This window comes from Diadema antillarum, unplaced genomic scaffold (assembly GCF_040938485.1).
Source record: "Diadema antillarum isolate AM-2024a unplaced genomic scaffold, OU_Dant_1.0 scf00000205, whole genome shotgun sequence".
In the NCBI taxonomy this organism is placed as follows: Eukaryota; Metazoa; Echinodermata; class Echinoidea; order Diadematoida; family Diadematidae; genus Diadema; species Diadema antillarum.
Window position 1 is genome coordinate 490684 of NW_027271094.1, and position 21234 is coordinate 511917.

The 21234-nt window shown below is 38.9% G+C and overlaps 1 protein-coding gene across 1 annotated transcript; it reads left to right on the forward strand.

Annotated features, from left to right (window-relative positions):
• Nucleotides 1-6731: 6731 nt before the first annotated feature.
• On the forward strand, nucleotides 6732-20583 carry LOC139723991 (methionine aminopeptidase 2-like). The gene is made up of 11 exons (XM_071635189.1): nucleotides 6732-6880; nucleotides 11752-11847; nucleotides 12304-12468; nucleotides 13580-13685; nucleotides 14456-14617; nucleotides 14959-15140; nucleotides 15756-15850; nucleotides 17507-17707; nucleotides 18489-18604; nucleotides 19432-19562; nucleotides 20333-20583. Exons 1-11 carry the CDS (start codon nucleotides 6742-6744, stop codon nucleotides 20452-20454), a joined length of 1515 nt encoding a protein of 504 aa, XP_071491290.1. The 5' UTR covers nucleotides 6732-6741; the 3' UTR covers nucleotides 20455-20583.
• Nucleotides 20584-21234: the final 651 nt, after the last annotated feature.

A 21234-nucleotide genomic window follows, 5' to 3' on the forward strand; every position in this document is an offset into this window, starting at 1 on the left:
GGATACTGGAAATTAGGGGAGTTATATTCCTTTATAGCAGAAAGATATACATCTATAATTAGGTGATCCGAGTATCCTTCGGATCACCTTCTGTATCTGTACGGATTCTTTCTTCTTCTTTCTTTCTTTATTTCTCCGCAAAAGTTGTGCAGAGGTTAGCTCAGAAAGTCCGCTGCCTATCAATTTCAAAATTATACCATGTATGCATCATGTCCCAAAGACGACAAATCTAATGTATCATTGTGATCAGTGGACCGTGACGTCACTATGACGTCATTATATGAAAACACATTCTCAATCATATCTCATTAATGGAATGAAATTTTTCAATGAAATTTACGTCACATATATTTCAAATTATGCGCATTCTACTCATGTTCTCAAAATTCATATATTCTCTTAAAACGTGCGCGTACGCGCGCGTTGAAATATTTGTATGCTCCAATCGAGCTCAAAATTTTTTTGCACACGTTTCAGACCATTTGGAGCATTTTTTGAAAAATTGAAAAAATCGGACGGACGCGTACGCGCGCGCGCATATACGCACGCACAGCTCATGTGCAATTGAAATTTCCAGTTTTTTCACTTTGATCGGATGTCTGAAATGTTAAGGAATATTTATACCAAGTTTCAAATCAATCCGACTCAATATGACGTCATACGGGCCCGTCAAAGTTGAAATTCCGCGCGCGCGTCAATGGCGATATACAGTGCAACTATGCCAAAAAACTGCCAATTTTAAATCCGATTTTACTCGTCAGGATGGACGGTGACCCCCCATTTTCTGTACATATTTTGAAAGCTGATGAGTTGTACATGTCATTTCATGGGGTGGCAATGCTGACAAAATGATTAAAAGATATCAAATTTCTTAATAAAGTAAAAAAAGTAAATTTTCAAAATGACGTCATCAAATTTCAAGTTCATTCGAGCATATCTCACTAGTCCTTAGTCAATTTTCACCCAGATTTCAGTATGATGTAGCTTATTTAATGTTCTTTCAAACATAGAATTACAATATTTTGATTGGATAACGGTATCACCTCGTAAAAATGGATTAAAAGTAATCTTGTCAAATTTGACCAGTTTACGTGTTATCTCTATGGGAGTGCAGTTTTTCTGGAAATGAAAATTGACATGACTATCTTTATCGAGCACTAGCTCACTTAAGCTTCGGTAAATTTCTCCCAGATTTTAATATGTTGTAGCTGAGACTTTACGCTACCGTAAGTGTGCCCTTCGTTTTTTCATACGATGTCAAAATCACGTCAAAAAATTGGGTTGAAATTCAGGCTTATCTTCGATGTATTGAGATATTTCTTTCTTTCTGCAACTTTCTTTGCAATAACTCAAGAAAAACGGCCTCTATCACTTCTATATTTTGCACATGTTTAGTTCATGTCACGTGAATTATTTCATAAAATAACAGCTACTTGATCGGACACCATCTTGGGTATGTAAATTAGGGTCAAAGGTCATAGGTGTTTCACCCTGTATCTTAGTGAATACATGTCTTATCTTTCCCATATTTTGCACACGCAAAGACCATGTTACAAGGATCATTTCACAAAATAATCACTTTTTACTCAGATGCCATCTTGTCTGTGCAAATTGAGGTCAAAGGTCATATGTACTTCTTTTTGTATCTTCGTTATGACGTGTTATCTCTATGGGAGGGAATTTTCTTTAATGTGAAAATTGACATGATTGTCTTTATCGAGCACTAGCTCACTTACCCTTCGGTGAATTTCTCCCAGATTTTAATATATTGTAGCTGAGACTTTGCGCTATCGTTTCATTTCCTTCGTTTTTTCATACGATGTCGGAATTACGATAAAAAATTGGTTGAAATTAAAGCTTATCTTCTATGTATTGAGATATTTCTTTCTTTCTGCAACTTTCTTTGCAATAACTCAAGAAAAACATGCCCTATCACCCCCATATTTTGCACATGTTTAGTTCATGTCTCGTACATTATTTCATAAAATAACAACTACTAGATCGGACAACATCTTGGGTATGTAAATTAGGGTCAAAGGTCATAAATGTTTCATCTTGTATCTTAGTGAATACCTGTCCTATCTTTCCCATATTTTCCACACGTATAGACGATGTCGCGAGAATCATTTCACAAAATAACCACTATTTCATCAGATGCAATCTTGGGAGTGCAAAGGTGGGTCAAAGGTCATATGTATTCATTGCTGTATCTTCGTTATTCAGTGTATACAGAATTTGGTACCAAAGATGGCAGATATGACTCCCTTTTCTAAATGAGAATGCAAACATCACACGGCCAATGTCTCTAAACACAGATGAAACTTGTATGGTCATGCCTATTGCGATCAGGACTCGAATCATTGATAAAAAAAAATCGGATCACCTTAATTTGTCAGTGATGACAAATTACAATCTCTAGTGTTAAACTTCCCGTTGTCACAAAAAAGTTCTTTCTCCTCAAATGTTGTGTAGAGGTTAGCTCAGAAAGTCCTCATCCTATCAATGTCAAAATTATACCATATATGTATCATGTCCCAAAGACGACAGATCTAATAAAATCATAGTGATCAGTCGAAAGTGACGTCACTATGACGTCATTATATGAAAACACATTCTCATTCATATCTCATTAATGGAATGGAATTTTTCTATGAAATTTACCTCACATATAGTTCGAATCAAGTTGATTCTACTCATGTTCTCAAAATTCATCTGTACTCTTCGAACGTGCGCGTACGCGCGCGTTCAAATAATTGTATGCTCCAATCGAGCTCAAAATTTTTTTGGACACGTTTTAGACCATTTGGAGCATTTTTTGAAAAATTGAAAAAATCGGACGGACGCGTACGCGTGCGCGCATATACGCACGCACAGCTAATATGCAATAGAAATTTCCCGTTTTTTCACTCAGATCGGATATCTGAAATGTCAAGGAATATTTCTACCAAGTTTCAAATCAATCCAACTCAATATGACGTCATGCGGGCCCGTCAAAGTTGAAATTCCGCGCGCGCGTCAATAGGGATACACAGTGCAACTATGCCAAAAAACCGCCAATTTTAAATCGGATTGTACTCGTCAGAATGGACGGTGACCCCCAATTTTCTTTACATATTCTGAAAGCTGATGAGTTGTACATGTCATTTCATGGGCTGGCTATGCTGATAAAATGATTAAAAGATTTCAAATTTCTTAATAAAGTAAAAAAAGTAAATTTTCAAAATGACGTCATCAAATTTCAAGTTTACTCGAACGTATCTCACTAATCCTTTGCCAATTTTCACCCAAATTTCAATATGTTGTAGCTTATGAAATACTCTTTCATTAATATACTAAAACAATTTTGATTTGATGACGACATTACCTCGAAAAAATGGATTGAAGGTAACCTTGTCAAATTTGACCAGTTTACGTGTAATCTCTATGGGAGTGCAATTTTTATGGAAATGAAAATTGACATGACTATCTTTATCGAGCACTAGCTCACCTATGCTTCGGTGAATTTCTCTAAGATTTTAATATGTTGTAGCTGAGATGTAGGGCTATCGTAAGTGTGCCCTTCGTTTTTTCATACGTTGTCGGGATCACGTGAAAAAAACTTGGTTGAAATTGAAGTTTATCTTCGATGTATTGAAATATTTCTTTCTTTTTGCAACTTTCTTTGCAATAACTCAAGAAAAACAGCCCCTATCACCTTCATATTTTGCACATGTTTAGTTCATGTCACGAAAATTATTTCATAAAATAACAACTACTTCATCAGACGCCATCTTGGGTATGTAAATTAGGGTCAAAGGTCATAGATGTTTCATCCTGTATCTTGGTGAATACATGTCCTATCTTTCCCATATTTTGCACACGTAGAGACCATGTTACAGGGATCATTTCACAAAATAACCACTTTTTGCTCAGATGCCATCTTGTCTGTGCAAAGTGGGGTCAAAGGTCACATGTACTTCTTTTTCTATCTTCGCTATGACGTGTTATCTCTATGGGAGGGAATTTTTTTAGATGTGAAAATTGACAGGACTCTCTTTATCGAGCACTATCTTACTTATGCTTCGGTGAATTTCTCTCAGATTTTAATATGTTGTAGCTGAGACTTTGCAGTATCAGGACTCGAATCATTGATTAAAAAAAGATCGGATCACCTTAATTTGTCAGTGATGACAAATTACAATCTCTAGTTTTCGTCTGTTTTTGGACACGATCAATCAAAAATTGTGAGGTGATGACATCATGAGCTCGGTGGTACCTATTGGCTTGGGGATGATGAGTACATGTACTGAGTATTTAGGTGATCCGAGTATCCTCTCGGATCACCTTCTGTATCTGTACGGATTCTTTCTTCTTTTTTTTCTTTATTTCTCCCCAAAATTTGTGCAGAGGTTAGCTCAGAAAGTGCTATGCCTATGAAGTTCAAACTTATACCATGTATCCATCATGTCCTAAAGACGACAAATCTAATGTATCATTGTGATCAGTCGACCGTGACGTCACTATGACGTCATTATATGAAAACACATTTTCATTCATATCTCATTAATGGAATAGAATATTTGAATGAAATTTACGTCACATATATTTCAAGTTAAGTGGATTCAACTCATATTCTCAAAATTCATTTTTATCTCAAAACGCGCGCGTACGCGCGCGTTAAAATATTTGTATGCTCAAATCGACCTCAAAATTTTTTTGCACACGTTTCAGACCATTTGGAGCATTTTTTGAAAAATTGAAAAAATTGGACGGACGCGTACGCGCGCGCTCATATACGCACGCACAGCTCATATGCAATAGAAATTTCCCGTTTTTTCACATTTATCGGCTGCCTGAAATGTCAAGGAATATTTCTACCAAGTTTCAAGTCAATCTGACTCAATATGAGGTCATACGGGCCCGTCAAAGTTGAAATTCCGCGCGCGCGTCAATGGCGATATACAGTACAACTATGCCAAAAAACTGTCAATTTTAAATCCGATTTTACTCGTCAGGATGGACGGTGACCCTCCATTTTCTGTACATATTTTGAAGGCTGATGAGTTGTACATGTCATTTCATGGGGTGGCAATGCTGACAAAATGATTAAAAGATATCAAATTTCTTAATAAAGTAAAAAAAGTAAATTTTCAAAATGACGTCATCAAATTTCAAGTTCATTCGAGCGTATCTCACTAGTCCTTTGTCAATTTTCACCCAGATTTCAGTATGATGTAGCTTATTTAATGTTCTTTCAAACATAAAATTACAATATTTTGATTGGATAACGGTATCACCTCGTAAAAATGGATTAAAAGTAATCTTGTCAAATTTGACCAGTTTACGTGTTATCTCTATGGGAGTGCAGTTTTTCTGGAAATGAAAATTGACATGACTATCTTTATCGAGCACTAGCTCACTTAAGCTTCGGTAAATTTCTCCCAGATTTTAATATGTTGTAGCTGAGACTTTACGCTACCGTAAGTGTGCCCTTTGTTTTTTCATACGATGTCGGAATCACGTCAAAAAATTGGGTTGAAATTCAGGCTTATCTTCGATGTATTGAGATATTTCTTTCTTTCTGCAACTTTCTTTGCAATAACTCAAGAAAAACGGCCTCTATCACTTCTATATTTTGCACATGTTTAGTTCATGTCACGTACATTATTTCATAAAATAACAACTACTTGATCGGACACCATCTTGGGTATGTAAAGTAGGGTCAAAGGTCATAAGTGTTTTACCCTGTATCTTAGTAAATACATGTCCTATCTTTCCCATATTTTGCACACGCAAAGACCATGTTACAAGGATCATTTCACAAAATAACCACTTTTTACTCAGATGCCATCTTGTTGTTGCAAATTGAGGTCAAAGGTCATATGTACTTCTTTTTGTATCTTCGTTATGACGTGTTATCTCTATGGGAGGGAATTTTCTTTAATGTGAAAATTGACATGATTGTCTTTATCGAGCACTAGCTCACTTACCCTTCGGTGAATTTCTCCTCGATTTTAATATGTTGTAGCTGAGACTGTGCGCTATCGAATGTGTGCCTTCCTTTCTTCATACAATGTCGGAATCATGTTAAAAAACTTGGTTGAAATTAAAGCTTATCTTCGATGTATTGAGATATTTCTTTCTTTCTGCAACTCTCTTTGCAATAACTCAAGAAAAACACGCCCTATCACCCCCATATTTTGCACATGTTTAGTTCATGTCTCGTACATTATTTCATAAAATAACAACTACTAGATCGGACAACATCTTGGGTATGTAAATTAGGGTCAAATGTCATAAATGTTTCATCTTGTATCTTAGTGAATACCTGTCCTATCTTTCCCATATTTTCCACACGTATAGACGATGTCGCGAGAATCATTTCACAAAATAACCACTATTTCATCAGATGCAATCTTGGGAGTGCAAAGGTGGGTCAAAGGTCATATGTATTCATTGCTGTATCTTCGTTATTCAGTGTATACAGAATTTGGTACCAAAGATGGCAGATATGACTCCCTTTTCTAAATGAGAATGCAAACATCACACGGCCAATGTCTCTAAACACAGATGAAACTTGTATGGTCATGCCTATTGCGATCAGGACTCGAATCATTGATAAAAAAAAATCGGATCACCTTAATTTGTCAGTGATGACAAATTACAATCTCTAGTTGGCATTGGGATCGTGATTTATGATTGTTGGATCGAGCGCCCTCAATCCCTTTCACGAGTGTAGTGTATGTCGAAGACGTGAAAAACATGGCAGCAGTGGTGGACCCCGTGGAAACAGAAGTGGTGGAGAATGGTGCCCAAGATGTAATCGAAGGCAATGATCCACCAGAACAAACTGGTTCTGAAGCAAAGAAAAAGCGAAGGAGAAAGAAGAAGAAGAATACAGGTAAATTTACCTCGAGGATGGTAGCGTTTTTATCGATTGCCCTTTACGTATTCGTTCAAGTTTATGTGTGTAGTGACGATCTCGAGACCAACGCGTGACTGTGCTGTTAACTTAGTATGTGGCTGCTGAATGAATGTAGGGTCTGCTAGACACAGCTTGCACAGCACAGTGTAACTGCGACCAGCAGCCCCAACGTACAACGTACAGTGTTGGGGCTGCGCCGTTTTGGCATCGATATTTTAATGTTGTACCAAACGGGTGCCGTTCCGGCGCTGTATTTCCTTAATTTTTCAACAAAAACTACTGGGAATACTTATATGGGTCGACTAAACCTAAATGATTCACATCGGCGACTGTTTGATGCATTTCATTGCTTATGATGATGTAACTAGATGTCTATACACAGCCCAGTCGCTGTACATGATACGTCGCGACAGGGCTGTACGAGCGCGACCACCAACCACTAGGAGAGCGACGTAATCGTATCACGATAGCTTCGACTTTTGATACTTACGTTCATTTTTGTCACCTCAAACTCATCGAGTATACTCTTCAATATTTACTCTACATCTGATTCTATCAGTATTCAAATGTATGTAATGAAACTTACCGAAATTGATCATCATATCCAGCATGTCCACACCGTACACAATCTTTCACGCCAGGCCAAGTTTAGATATCGGGTGGTCACGTGATGTGAATGCCCTTTCAAAAGGTCGCGCTGTCGACCGTGCTGCTACACTCAAGCAGCGTACGCACGGTTACTAGTATATACAGCTATAAACTGTACTGGGCTTGGCAGCGGCTGGTGTCTGGTCGGGCGAGGAGCATTGAGCTCCATACCACGGTTATTGTGTAGCAGACGCCACTTTCAACGCACACGCGCTCGCTCTGGAGCACATCCGGTCACGCATGCGCATAAGTCAAGGCGCCATTTTGAATCCTGCAACGACGAAGCCCGACGGTCAGGAATTGCGCCAGAAAGTGTCATTTTATTTGTTCCACGGACTTATCGCAAGTGGTCTCCATGGACCCAGTGTGGCGAACTATTCTTCTATAATAGAAACATGCATTTAATGTGAGTAAAGTATTCTGTTTAAAGGAGAAAAGTATACATTTTCCTACGTTTTGTAGTTGTGTTGAGGTTCCTCACTTTGAGGCTGCATGCCGCGCTCGTCAGACGCTGTTTTCGCATAGCATAACAGCGTCTGGTCGGGCTAATGATGATGCAGAAAATGCTGTCTTATAAGGCAAATATCTTCAGCTCACCGATGCTCACTAAAACTCACAATCACTTGCACATGCGCACACAATGCATTCAGTGCAGTGCATTGACAGCTGTATTACTCGCTACATGATGCATATTCACCGTGCGATGATGCATTATTCATATCCTTTTGCGTCCGTAACGTTGACGTCATTGTTTACGCATGCGTAGATGCGTACTGATGGATATACACGTTCAAAATAGCAGCAAAGCTCTCCACTAGGGCAGACCGCCTACTCCTAAAAAATGTGGAAAATTATGCAGTTTCCAGATAAATTGGTGAGAAGGACCAAGGCAATGGGGTAGTGACTAGTGTATATTTCATTTTATATTGTCACTGTGTTTATGATGGACATTTAGCCATGGTTTATTTGTGAAGTTGCCGTATATGTGGCAATAGGGAGTTGATCGTGATTCTCACTTGAACGAAACTGCGGGGTAGCCGCCAGGACCCCGCCGCAGAGCGGCGGGTCTCCGGGGCTAAGCACAGTGTATCTGGTGTTCACATACCCTGACATAGTGAGTTGTGTTGCGTAGCTCCATGATTCAATCTCTTGTTCGCATGCTGAAAATATTGCCATAAATTACGCTACGACATCGGCGACAGAGCCATCATTGACATTGCCCATCGGTCCGTTCCAAACTTTAACTGGTGTAGTAGAACTCTAGTAGGTAGACTGTAGATGTCCATGCATGTAAAATCAGCATTATTTTATGATTATAAGTTTAGACTAGCATAGGTAGGCTCATTCAATAGATATCAAAAAATGTTCTACATTCTTCAAAAGAACTCTCATTGCACAGTAAAAAACCACAAAATCATACCTTGTGCCTTGGAACTTCAAAAATATGATTTTAATCAGTAAAAACTGACCCCGAAATTTCATTACAGTACCAGTATGCAAAAAAAAAATATGTGTTTATTTTTTTACCACAAACCACTGCGATATCGCGCAATAGCTGTGATCAAACCTTGAGCGTGTCCGTATTTTTAAATGTGCACTCTGAAATCTACGTCGTCTGCTACGTCACCGCTCAGCGCCTGCTAGTGACTGGTGCGCGTCCATGGCATCAGGGAGTCCCGTTTCGCACAAGGCATCGCCTGAAGTACGGGCTGGCAAAACTATGCTGTACTCGTTTATTTGCAGGGTGGCCTACTGTAGCGACGCGGCGTTCAGCGTCATGCGATGCATATGTCAAAGTCAAATCGCTCATTATCGATATGCATGCATGTGTCAACGGCTACCCACGGAGGTGGAAGGAATTTCTGAATATCTAACGTTAGACTAAGTTAGGGGTTTTTTTTTGGTGAAATTCAACAAATTTAAATTAATGGCGATGAAAAGAAGGCAAGTTTGTTGCATGGCATTTGTATGTTTGTATGCAAACTTCAATGTATGCAACTCTTATAGACGCACGTATGTACGGGTTTGTTCCCGCGCGCGTGGAGAAAATGCAACCACACGCAAACTTTGACTCGAGATCGACTGAAAATTGTCTTGCAGTGCCCTACTTCCAGCTGCCACACACCCGTTGTGCTGGCTAGCGCAGCTTAGGTTGTGCATTGAAGAAATCGTACATCACCTAAGCTTTCCAAAAATGTCAAACAAAATAATGAAGTTTGCATTTAATATAGGTAAATACAGGCCTCGAAATAGGATTTTGGAGGAGCAAGGCCATCTAGAAAAGGGCACTTTTTCCAAGAGGCCAAGGCACTTAAGTCAGTCAGAGGGGCACCAAGGCCACATTGGAAAGGGCATGTTTGGTGTTTATGAAAAAAGAAAGAAGAAAAACAAACCGAGAAAAACAAACAAACAAACACACACACACACACACACAAAAAAAAGTGCAACACACAACAAAAACCTCTTCCCTACAGCTGTAACACATTCCCGATCTCCGCGTTTCTATCAGGTGAAACAACATTTTTTAAAACAGGAATAAAACAACAGTAGGTATTGATTGAAACTCGACACCCTTTCAGGCCAGCCAGGCCAGGCTGCCATGAAACTTCAAAGCACATTCCGACAGCTGGCTGGCAAAACCACAAGGCAAAGGAATTTGCGCGCGCGTGTAGATTGCTATGATTAGTCTGTGACAGACAGTTCATGACCTCCAAGAATGCGCCAGTACGCGTGGTTTCTTCTGTTGATTGGTCTCTCTCTCTCCACCCCTCCCCATTCCCCAGTCTGGCACACATCGTGGGATTTTTCTTTTTTCGTGGTGAACTTGGAGTTCACTCTTTACTACTCTATCTGAATATGTGCTGCCTAGCTAGTACATACTCGCGGCCGCTGCGCTGCGGAGGCAGGCGGGACGGTAAAAGCCGGTGGGGCGTACATGTACGTACACACGTTGTCTCGTATCTTGGAAAGATACTTTGAGTTTGAATGAGATATATCGGGACGCGAGTGAACTGAAGGTATGATATTTGAGATCGGGAAAGTTGTTCAAGCTTATTAAAGAGACTTTGAGAAAGGGCATATCATACGTCATAAATAATAACTTTCATTCTAAAAGGGCACCACGGCCCCAAGAAAAAGGGCACATTTTTTTTGGCCATAACTTTGATAAAAAAACAAAAGGCATTGCGGCCAACGAGAGGGGCACCGACGGCCGTGGCCGTCGGTTAATTCGAGGCCTGTAAATAGACAAACAAAGACAAAACTTAATGAACTTTCGCTGCAAATTTGGTACGATACGTCACGAATCATCACAATTTGCGCTGAAATTCCGGCTTTCAGAAGGCAACTGCCACCTTCGCTGGTAAGTGAAAATCCTGTATTTTCGATACGTATCGAAAAATGCCTGTTCACACAAAGTGAAAACTAATATCCTTCCACTTTTCCATTGACACATGCACTAAAAATTCGCAGCGATAGCACAACGATCATCCCGCATACAACACGTATGCCTATGGGGATACAGTGACGCACAGCGCACATTGAATTTCGGTGCATATACAGTTCTGTACGCGGCAGTGGCAGCTAGGGCAATTGGCGGTGCCTTTTTTGATATTAGATGGCTAACGCATGATATTAGATGGCTAACTTCATTTTCAGATTGTGCAGACAGCATTCGCCACAATCACAAATTAGAGGCTTGCAAAAGAGATGTTTTGAGCAACATGAAAGTCAAAGTCAATGTCTTAGCTTCCCGATGACTGATTGTTTCCAAATTTATGTGTGTGATTGGAAATAAGCTAGTAAGTGATGTCTGTAATTTTAGTGCAATTTGGTTGAGCAGAATTCAAGATATCTACATGTACATACATGTACATGGATACCAAAGTACAGTACATTATTTTTCATTAGTGCCAGAAATTGTCTGACTGTTGAACTTGAAATGCTTTCTATAATCTTGATGAAGATAAATCTTTAAATGAACATGACATGCAATGATCACCAAATTTTGTATTAATGTTTATGTGCATACAACAATTGAGGAGAGGGTAATGCTTTCAAGTATTAGTTTATATTCATGACCAATACACAGAGTACTGTAAAGCCAGAAATGTTTGCATGCATTTTAATTTCGCAAATTTCGCAAGAGCCAACATTCGCAGAATGGTTTTACAGTAATCCTTCATTTTGTGTTTCTGCAGGTGAAGGAAACCAAGAAGAAGCTGTTGTCAATGGTGACATTGAGAAGGTCACTGAAGATCTGAACAAGCAAACACTTAGTGAGAGTAAGCACAATGGTGAGTATACAATGTATGTTCATGATATTGTCAATTTGCCTCGGATCGCAGAGCCTGCAGTCAGAAACAAGTAAAATGTCTGCTTATCGCAAGTCCTCAAAATCGGGAAAAGCCAAGTGAGAAGAACCACAGACATCATATAATGTGACAAACATTACAACTGTGAGCATTCAAGTTACAATCTGTAGAAGAAGTTTAAAGAAACAGAAACTCATGCAGTAAAGTATAGACTCTCGGTTCAATATTGTTCCTTCGTAGTTGGTATTGAGTGATAGCGATAGGTTTCAATCTTATGTCATTTGCAACTGTGTATCATGGGACCTAGATATTACTTTCACATACCATCATAGAAAAAAGAATGTGGCAGTATGTTCTTTGGATCTAGCATGACTCCAAGTGTGACCTCTGTGAATGTTTTCCAAATTACAAGTACAATAATCTGCTCCTTTTTCCCAGGAGACGTAAATGGAGCGGATGCTGAGGAGAAGGATGAGGAAGGAGAGGAAGGTGGGGAAGGTGCAGGAGGTGCTGGGAAGAAGAAGAGAAAGCGGAAGAAGAAGAAAGGTGGCGCGGGAGATGGAGCTGAGGGTCAGGGGAATGTGAGCAGTGGAGGCAATAAAGGTATGACTCCATTTTCCATGAAATGACTAATACAGTTTATGCTGGCAGTGTTCTCTTTACTTTGTTGAGAAATGATAACTTACTGTAGAAAATTTCAAACAGGTTTCCCCTCCCCCGGGCCCCACCCCATGTATTTGTATATTCTTGCAATGTCAGAGGTTCAGTTTTGTATTGATTGTTTATGGTTAACCAGTACTACCTATCAAACCATATTTAAAGAAGAACACAAAACTTGCTTTACTAGATGGAACATTTTGCACATATGCAAGTAATTGTACCACAAGAATAGACTGTTTTTTTTTTATTCTATTTTACTGTAAACAATTGCATTAAAGCAGATGAAGATTGCATTGGTGGTGAAGAACAGACTGAAAAACAGAGATAGCACTATTTCAGCAGACCTAGTTATGCCTGGAATCGTATTGTTTTGTGTACACATCTGCTGGTAAATTACAGTATTCAACCCAGCTAAGATTTATTTTTTCCTGGTGCCTTTAGTATGTCAATAAGTTTCATGTTTCAAGTTATTTGGTTATCTGATAATATACTCCAGACAGATGCAGATAGTCAAATCTTGAAAAAAAGAAAGAAGAATATCTATTATCACTACTATCTCTCACTTTCAGAATTGCCACTTGACATAGAAGAGTTCAAGAGTAGATATTACAAATCAAAAAGTACTGAACATAGTAAATATTAGTCTAGGGCAATTACCCCCTGGGCAATTACCCCGGACCCTTCCCATGGCCCTAACCCTAATCCTAATCCTGAACCTAATCGTAACCCTAACCCAAACTCCTATCCCTAAACCTAACCCTAACCCTAATCTTTACTCTAACCTTACCACTAACCAGTATTTAGTGGGGGGGGGGGGGGGGGGGGGGTAATTGCTCTCGGGGGTAATTGCCCTGATACAATCAAATATTAATGAATTAAAATATTTTGACAGGAGATATTGTGCGTGTATTACAAACTGTTTTGCACCACAGATCTCACATTGATGAAGCAGTCTAATGATTCAGTGTAGAGCAAGCAGTGGATGGAAGTGTCCAGTGTTTTCATTGCCCTTGCTAAACTTTTTAACACCATATTCATTTTGTTCTCTTCCCAGCTAAGAGTGTGCAGCAGACTTCTCCACCTACAATACCCATCTCACAGCTGTTTGCAGGAGGACCGTACCCACTGGGAGAGGAATTGATTCACCCCACAGTTGATGGGTAACTATGACGACATGAAAGACAAAGACACACATCTACACGCACTCACACATGTGTGTGCAGTCATAGACACTTAAAAATACACACACAAGCACTCACAGCATACAAATGTGTATATACAAAAAAGATGTCAGCTTCAAGCAGTGATCGCACATTGCTGAGGTTGAGTGTGGCTGCATGAAAGGGACAGTTAAAGTTGCATTATTAGCATTAAGATGCAAATAGATATCAGACCTCAGTAAAATATAATATTGTATTGTATCTATCACAACCAATTTGACATATTGCCCTTCATCGACATAGATTATGCTGATGAAGGGCAATTTGTCAATCAGTTGTAATAAACACAACTCAAGCAAGAATTCATATCTCTTTGGTTTCCCCACCAAGGGTAGGCCAGGTGTTTAATCGAGTTTTGTTTTTTTGTCTTCTCAAGTACAGGTGAGGTATTACTGAACCTAACCTTGGTGTTCTGTAGAATGTTGTGCTTATGTTGTTGTTGGGACTTATGGTAAGTTGCACTCATTAAGAAATGTCACAAACTGTTTGGAATTTAGTTCATGTATTAAATCATGGTTCTTGTGATCTGAGTAGTCACCTTTCAGCAATAACTAGGCTATGAGTGTTGGTATGCTTTATACCTGTTGAATATAAAAGAGGATGCATTTGTGATTAGTGTATAGAAATATAAATGTTGGTAAAGATATTACTGTCAAGGTTTTGTTTTTTTTGCTTTTGCTTTTGCTTTTGCTGTTGCTTTCACTAAAAAGGAAAACTGCAGAGTGGAGAGTGACAAATGAGGAGAAGCGGGCACTTGACAGAGCTCAAAATGATGTCTACAATGACTTGAGACAGGCTGCAGAGGCTCACAGACAGGTCCGGGAGTATGTGCAGGGTTTCATCAAACCAGGCTTGACCATGATAGATATATGGTGAGTAGCACTGGACCATTGACAACTGGAACTGCCATTCTAAACATAGAAAATTTGGATGTATCATTTTCATATCTCACTTTACATCTTGTACATGTACTTCAGAGTACTACCTTATGCAATGCTACTACCAAAAATGTCCTAGCAGGATGATTCACTCTTTATGTTGACTATTTTTGTTGGTATAATTTTGTACTGTCTTGTCTGTACTTGTACTGTTGCTTTGTCCTGATTTCACCCCTAATTTTGACAATCTTCATTTGGGCCAAGAAATGTATGAGGGTCATATACAATTTAATATATTGAATTTGTTTTTCTTTCTTTTTTTTTAATCTCTGCAGTGAGAGGTTAGAGACAGCTTCCAGAAAACTGATTGATGAGAATGGTCTCAAGGCAGGCCTTGCTTTCCCTACTGGCTGCTCCCTCAATCACTGTGCCGCTCACTACACCCCCAACGCCGGTGACACGACTGTCCTCCAGTATGATGACGTGTGCAAGATTGACTTTGGAACACACATCAATGGTGAGCCCTATGCTTGGAAGCTATCATCCTTTTTATGTATGGATTTTCCAGTGTATTACAGTGTGAGGATATCTGCCCTTATTGGGTTTGAAAATGTTGGTATTAATGCAGCCAAGCGTTTACTATATTGCAGGGGTGTAGGGCAATTATCCCCTGGGCAATTACCCCAGACCCTTCCCCTTCCCCTAACCATAATCTTAATCCTGAACCTAATCCTAACCCTAACCCAAACTCTAATGCTAAACCTAACCCTAACCCTAATCTTTACTCTAACCTTATCACTAACCAGTATTTAGCAGGGAGGGGGGGGGGGGGTAATTGCCCTGATATGATACTGCAGCAGTGTAAATAGACATCCATGACAACTGAACGTCTGCAAGTATTGCAGTACAATTTTTGTCGTTCGAGCATAATGGTGAGACTCTCCGACTTCAGATTTTGAGAAATATATAAAAATGCTGATGACATGTTCTTAACCAAAGTCTGCTTTCTCATCTTATTTGTGAATAAAAGAAGAATGTTTATTGATTTGCATGCTCTTCCAAGTAAATTTTTTCTGTGTTAGATTTGCCGTAGGAGAAAATTGAAAATGTTTTCAATTTTTTCTTCTTTTAGGTCGAATCATTGACTGTGCGTTCACAGTGACGTTTAACCCTAGATATGATCAACTTCTAGCAGCAGTGAAAGATGCCACAAATACTGGAATAAGGGTAAGACATTTGAGTCTTCAGTTATGCATGACCTGCAGGCAATATTAAATCTTCTTTTGTGATATGCCCTATATGTACACCAAGGGACTTTTTCATTATTAATCTTTTATGTGCTCAGGCAGTTAGACTTTTGTGCTTTTTCATTAGAATTCATAAATTCCTCTAAACTTGACGTAATTATAAGTTAGGCAACCCACTTGGGAGCAGTCATGTGCCTTAGTCCAACAAGAAGACCATGGTGACACAATGGGGATTAAGGAGATTAGTTAATCTCTATTTAGTGGCAGTTAGTTTCCAGACATCTGTGCCAAGCAGTGAAGAAAGCATTGTAACAAATCACAGTAATGTTGTTAGTCATAATGATGCTGTGTTACATGCCAGTGTCTTTTTCAACATCACCAAGAATAGACAACAGCCGAACCACAGTTCCTTATTAAGATTACATGATTGTGTTCAAGGACTAAAGAGCTCCTTAGGTCTTGCTGGATTTTTCTTTTTCTAAATATAGTATAAACCAGAGTGACACCATGTCTTGTACTGTGTATTGACCGTAGTAATCTCTGTTAACTCAATGTGCTTCAAGAAAGAGTCAAAGACTCTTGATATTTACTTTTTATACACCCAACAAAATTCTTCAGGTAAATGTTATGTATCTCAGAACCGTTCACATTTTTACCCTTAGGAGTCTGTATACATGAACTATTATAGCACAATATGCTGTCTCAAGTTTATGCCTGTAATGTATACCAGTATTTGGAATATGGTACAGTGTTTTATCTAATGTTGACACTTTGATCAAGATCTCTTTGATCGTTGATTCACTGACATTGATGATAAATTAGGGTTACTGGGTATTCCACTTTCCTGAGTGCAGAATGAACAGGATGGTATTGCACAACCACCAGTAGCCAACCTTCCTGTTTTGTTGGTAGGCTCTGTCACCATGTGGTGTAATAATTTCCTGTAACAGAGGTCTCACAGGAGATGCCTTTCATTTGAACTCTTGAAAAAGAGTGGGAACTTTTCTTGTGATACTTCTATCACTCAGAACAGGATACATTGACACAACCTAAAGACTGTAATAGCTTCAGAGTACACTGACCAGTTTTTTACTCATTTCCAAAGGTTTCCTTGTGTGAGTGATACTGTTGATATATACTGACAGCATATTGAAACATGAAAGTATTAAAATGAAAGCTTGAAAGCATGTGATGATACAATGCTCACACTCGATAAAACTGAAACAGGCATAAAAATGACTTCTTTCCAAAGAGAAAAGATGCAATTTTTAATGAGACTAAAACTTGTGCTGATAAAAGAAGAAAGTAAAATTGCATTTCTGTAGTAAATGATATGATTTTAAGAGATGTGCAATGGTATGAAACTCTGACGATGTAGTGGGTGTGCTGGTCCATGTTATGGCAATCACTCCATCAACAGGTTACAATTTCTACTTGGTTTTTAATTTCATTCTTAGATATTAAAGCTGAAGAAAAAAAGAAGTTCTCCTTACTCTATTTGATGTATAAGAATGAGATTATAGGTATTTGCTATTATGTTATCTCTATTTTACCCCTTATCTTGTAGTAAGTACAGTTCTTACTCTCTTGACATACAGGTGTACATTCCCTATGTTATCTTGATAACCTCCCACAGGAAGCTGGTATTGATGTGAGACTGTGCGATGTTGGAGAGAGAATACAGGAGGTCATGGAGTCTTACGAAGTGGAACTCGACGGCACCACATATCAGGTCAAACCCATCCGCAACCTCAATGGGCACTCCATCGGGCCCTACAGGATACATGCTGGCAAGACCGTGCCCATCGTCAAAGGGGGCGAGGCTACGAGGATGGAGGTATAATGCGTGCGGTTGCAAGAACATCACCACATGCACAAACTCACCTCACAATCAAATCAGTTTTCAGTCACTACTGTAAAGCCAGGAATTTTCGCGTGCATGAAATTTTTTTTTTTGCGAATTTCTTGAGGAGCCAAGGTTCACAAAATTAAGATGCGAGCAAAAGTTCTTGTCTACACTATATGCATTGAATGCCAGTGGTAATTGCCGAAAATTTCATTCCATGTAAAAGGCTGTCGGCTCCAGTTTGCGAAAGTTTCGTGCCACAAATGCTTCTAGTTTATGGTAGCGTGTATACCTTGCTGTGATACTAATGTGCAAGTTATGTAGATGTACTTGCAATTGAATCCCATTAGCAAATGATTCTTGTTTGTCTTTGTGGTCACAATGATGATGAAATCAGCTCATTGTTATGTACTCTTTACCAGGGTTTTACCAATATGGTGATGTCCTAATTTGCTTCAGCCCATGGATTACTTTTGTTTTCCAAAATGCTGTGAAAATAAATGGAAAATATTAACCAAATGTAATTTGTAGCTCAGTATAAGTTCATTTGAATTTTTGCTGTGAACTTTGTCTTGCCAACCAGATTGATAAGAAATTTTTGTCCAGAAATTTTACCATTTAACCCAGTTATCATTTTTCTGTTGGTAAGGGCTGGTGGAGTAGTGTCCATTTGAAATTAAGTTTATCAGTTTGATGGGTATATAATTTCTTATCTGTGTGACAGTATCTATGGTTTATCCTTTTTCCCGTTCCTCTAACCAATCTCTTGTAGGAGAATGAATTTTATGCCATCGAGACATTTGGGAGCACTGGGAAAGGATATGTAAGAGATGACATGGAGACTTCACATTACATGAAGAACTTTGAAGTGGGCCATGTGCCTCTGAGGTGAGTCTACTTGCAGTATTTCTCTATAGCATCATTTTAAAGGGATAGTATAGTATTGGTGGAGATAGGATTAGGCTTTTAACTTTTTGTGAAATACCAAGAAACCACTTACGAAATAGTACTGAGTATAACATTCTAAGAGGAATTCCAAGTTTATTTGATGAAAATCAGTTTTTGGAATGGCTGTGACATCCAAAAACAAAGTAAAACAAAGTGATCATAACAAAAGGTGGGTTCCACCTTTTATTATGATCGCTCTGTTTTGGATATCTCAGCCATTTCAAAACCAATTTTCTTCAAGTAAACGTTGAATTCCTCTTAGAATTACATGCTCTTTCATATTTCGTAAGAAGTTTTTCATTATCTCACTGAAAAATGTTAGTAAAGAGAAGATAGGTCTCACTCAACACTACGATCCCTTAAACAGAGCCTTTCAAACTAGAGTTACCACAGCAACGTCTGGGTAACAAGCACCATTTTGAAGGGTTACGTGAATAATCATTATATCACAGATGCTTGGCTTGGTGAATTGAGAAATAACACATCTGCAGGTACAAATGACCTTTTATTGCTCATGTGCAAAGTGGACCTTGCATGAAATCTGTGGTTTAGTAGGTAAAATAACTCTGGAAATATAAGTATTTGTAAATATTACTCAAAGTTACCAATCAGAATGGAATAGTAGTTTGTAAAGACAGGTAGTGGCACATAATGTGAGTGATTTATTCCTGATTCTATCAAAAACAGTGAAGAAAAGATTGATATTTTTAAAAGAATGAGGGTAAATGTGATGCATTTGATCTTGCTGTTTGGATCAATATCTGCAGAATGGCGAGATCAAAGGCCCTTCTGAACGTCATCAACAACAACTTTGGGACGCTTGCCTTCTGCCGCCGCTGGCTGGACCGACTCGGAGAGACCAAATACCTGATGGCTCTAAAGAATCTGTGTGACAATGGTGAGAAAAATTTCTCTGTATATGTTGGAGCTTTATAATGCTGTGAAGTGAAGAATAACAGAGATGTACTGTAAAACATGATATATTGGTGGTATGAAATTTTCCCGATTTGGAGCCGATGGCCTTTTCTGCGGCATGAAATTTTCGCGAATTGCCACTGGCGTGCAATGCATACAGTGTAGACAAGAAGTTTCATGCACATTTCAAATGTCGCGAAAATAGAATGCATGCGGACAGTTCTCATTTTTTAGTACATCCATACGTGTACACACTCTCTCATAGAAAGAGAATCCATCGAGGGAGGGCAAAACCCCCCCAAGATATTTTATAGCGTGACAGCTAATTGTAGGAATTGAGAAGGGTAGCATGTGTTTACATAGATATTATGTGCCATGCAGTAAAAATGGCTGTTCTGACTAATTGTGTTGGTGCTTGGCAGCACAAAGGTTAACTTCTTGCATTTTCCATGATTGTGTCTGTAATGTGTTGTTTGTAACCATGTATGTCAGTTTTTGTTGAATATTGATGAGAAAACATTTCTTCGAATAGAACGGAGAGATTCTGTTCTATGCAACAACAGGACTTTTTGTAAACTGAAAGCCCATTTTATTCTGTGTCTTTAATATTGCTTGTTCTCTCACATTGTGAATGAAACCTCATTGTTACTTATGTCATTTAGAATCTTTCAAAGGACTCTTATGCTAGCGTGAAAAAAGCGACTCGGAAAAGAAGACGAAAAAATTGTTCTCAAACTTGTGTTTGTGTTGCAGGACTGGTTGACCCATACCCACCCCTGTGTGACGTGAAGGGATGCTATACAGCTCAGTTTGAGCACACCATCATGCTGAGACCGACGTACAAGGAAGTGGTCAGCCGTGGCAAGGACTACTAGACCGTTGTAATCCAGATGTGAGTCTGCTAGCTCTTGAGTAACCAAAGCCAGTTACTGATGATCTCAAGACTTAGCTGTCACAGAGTGAGAAATCAATTTTAATTTCCACGAGAAATGACTTCCAGAAACTCTGGCATAATACACATTAGTAAAGTGTATTTCTTTTGCCCCTTGCAAGATTTCTTAATCCTGGTTTACATCAGTTTCCCCATTTTATGATGAGGCAGTTAACAAAGAAAACAGTGAGATGTATGGCCCGTTAAGTCATTGCTATGTATGTTCCTTCATTTGATGCCCCATGTGAAGATCTTCATTTTGTGTAGGAAGAGAATTTCAAGTATGCAGAGGAAAAATCAAATTTCAACTTGAATCAGGTTTAATCACTCGATCTCAACAGCCTTACAGGGACTGTGAATACAAAATACAAAAGTTAAAAATCACAATGACCCCTATTTCAGAAAGGGTTGGTCGTTATGTTCTTCTTGTTTAAGCCGAGGAGGGGTTACCATTTACTCACAGCCTATTCCCTCCACCCCCATCGTGTACATGAAAGCATCCTTGCACCCTGCTATGACTCTGTTTGTACAAATAAAGGGATTGTACGACAGTGCCTATAAACCACATGCCCTGGTCTTATTTTGGAGTGTTTTTTTTTTTTTTTTTTTGGGGGGGGGGGGAGGGGGCAATCAAACCTGTGGGGCAAGTAAAGTGTAAAGACACAATTATCTTCAGAGTATTTGTTACTTGCCTGATTGGGCAAGTGGGAATCCTTGCTGATTC

Bases quoted from the DNA above. Each gene is read 5' to 3' on its own strand.
- LOC139723991 (XM_071635189.1), top strand. From the start codon at position 6,742: ATGGCAGCAGTGGTGGACCCCGTGGAAACAGAAGTGGTGGAGAATGGT. The intron at 15,851-17,506 runs GTAAGACATTTG...AACCTCCCACAG, and splicing joins CCACAAATACTGGAATAAGG to GAAGCTGGTATTGATGTGAG. The intron at 19,563-20,332 runs GTGAGAAAAATT...TTTGTGTTGCAG, and splicing joins AAAGAATCTGTGTGACAATG to GACTGGTTGACCCATACCCA.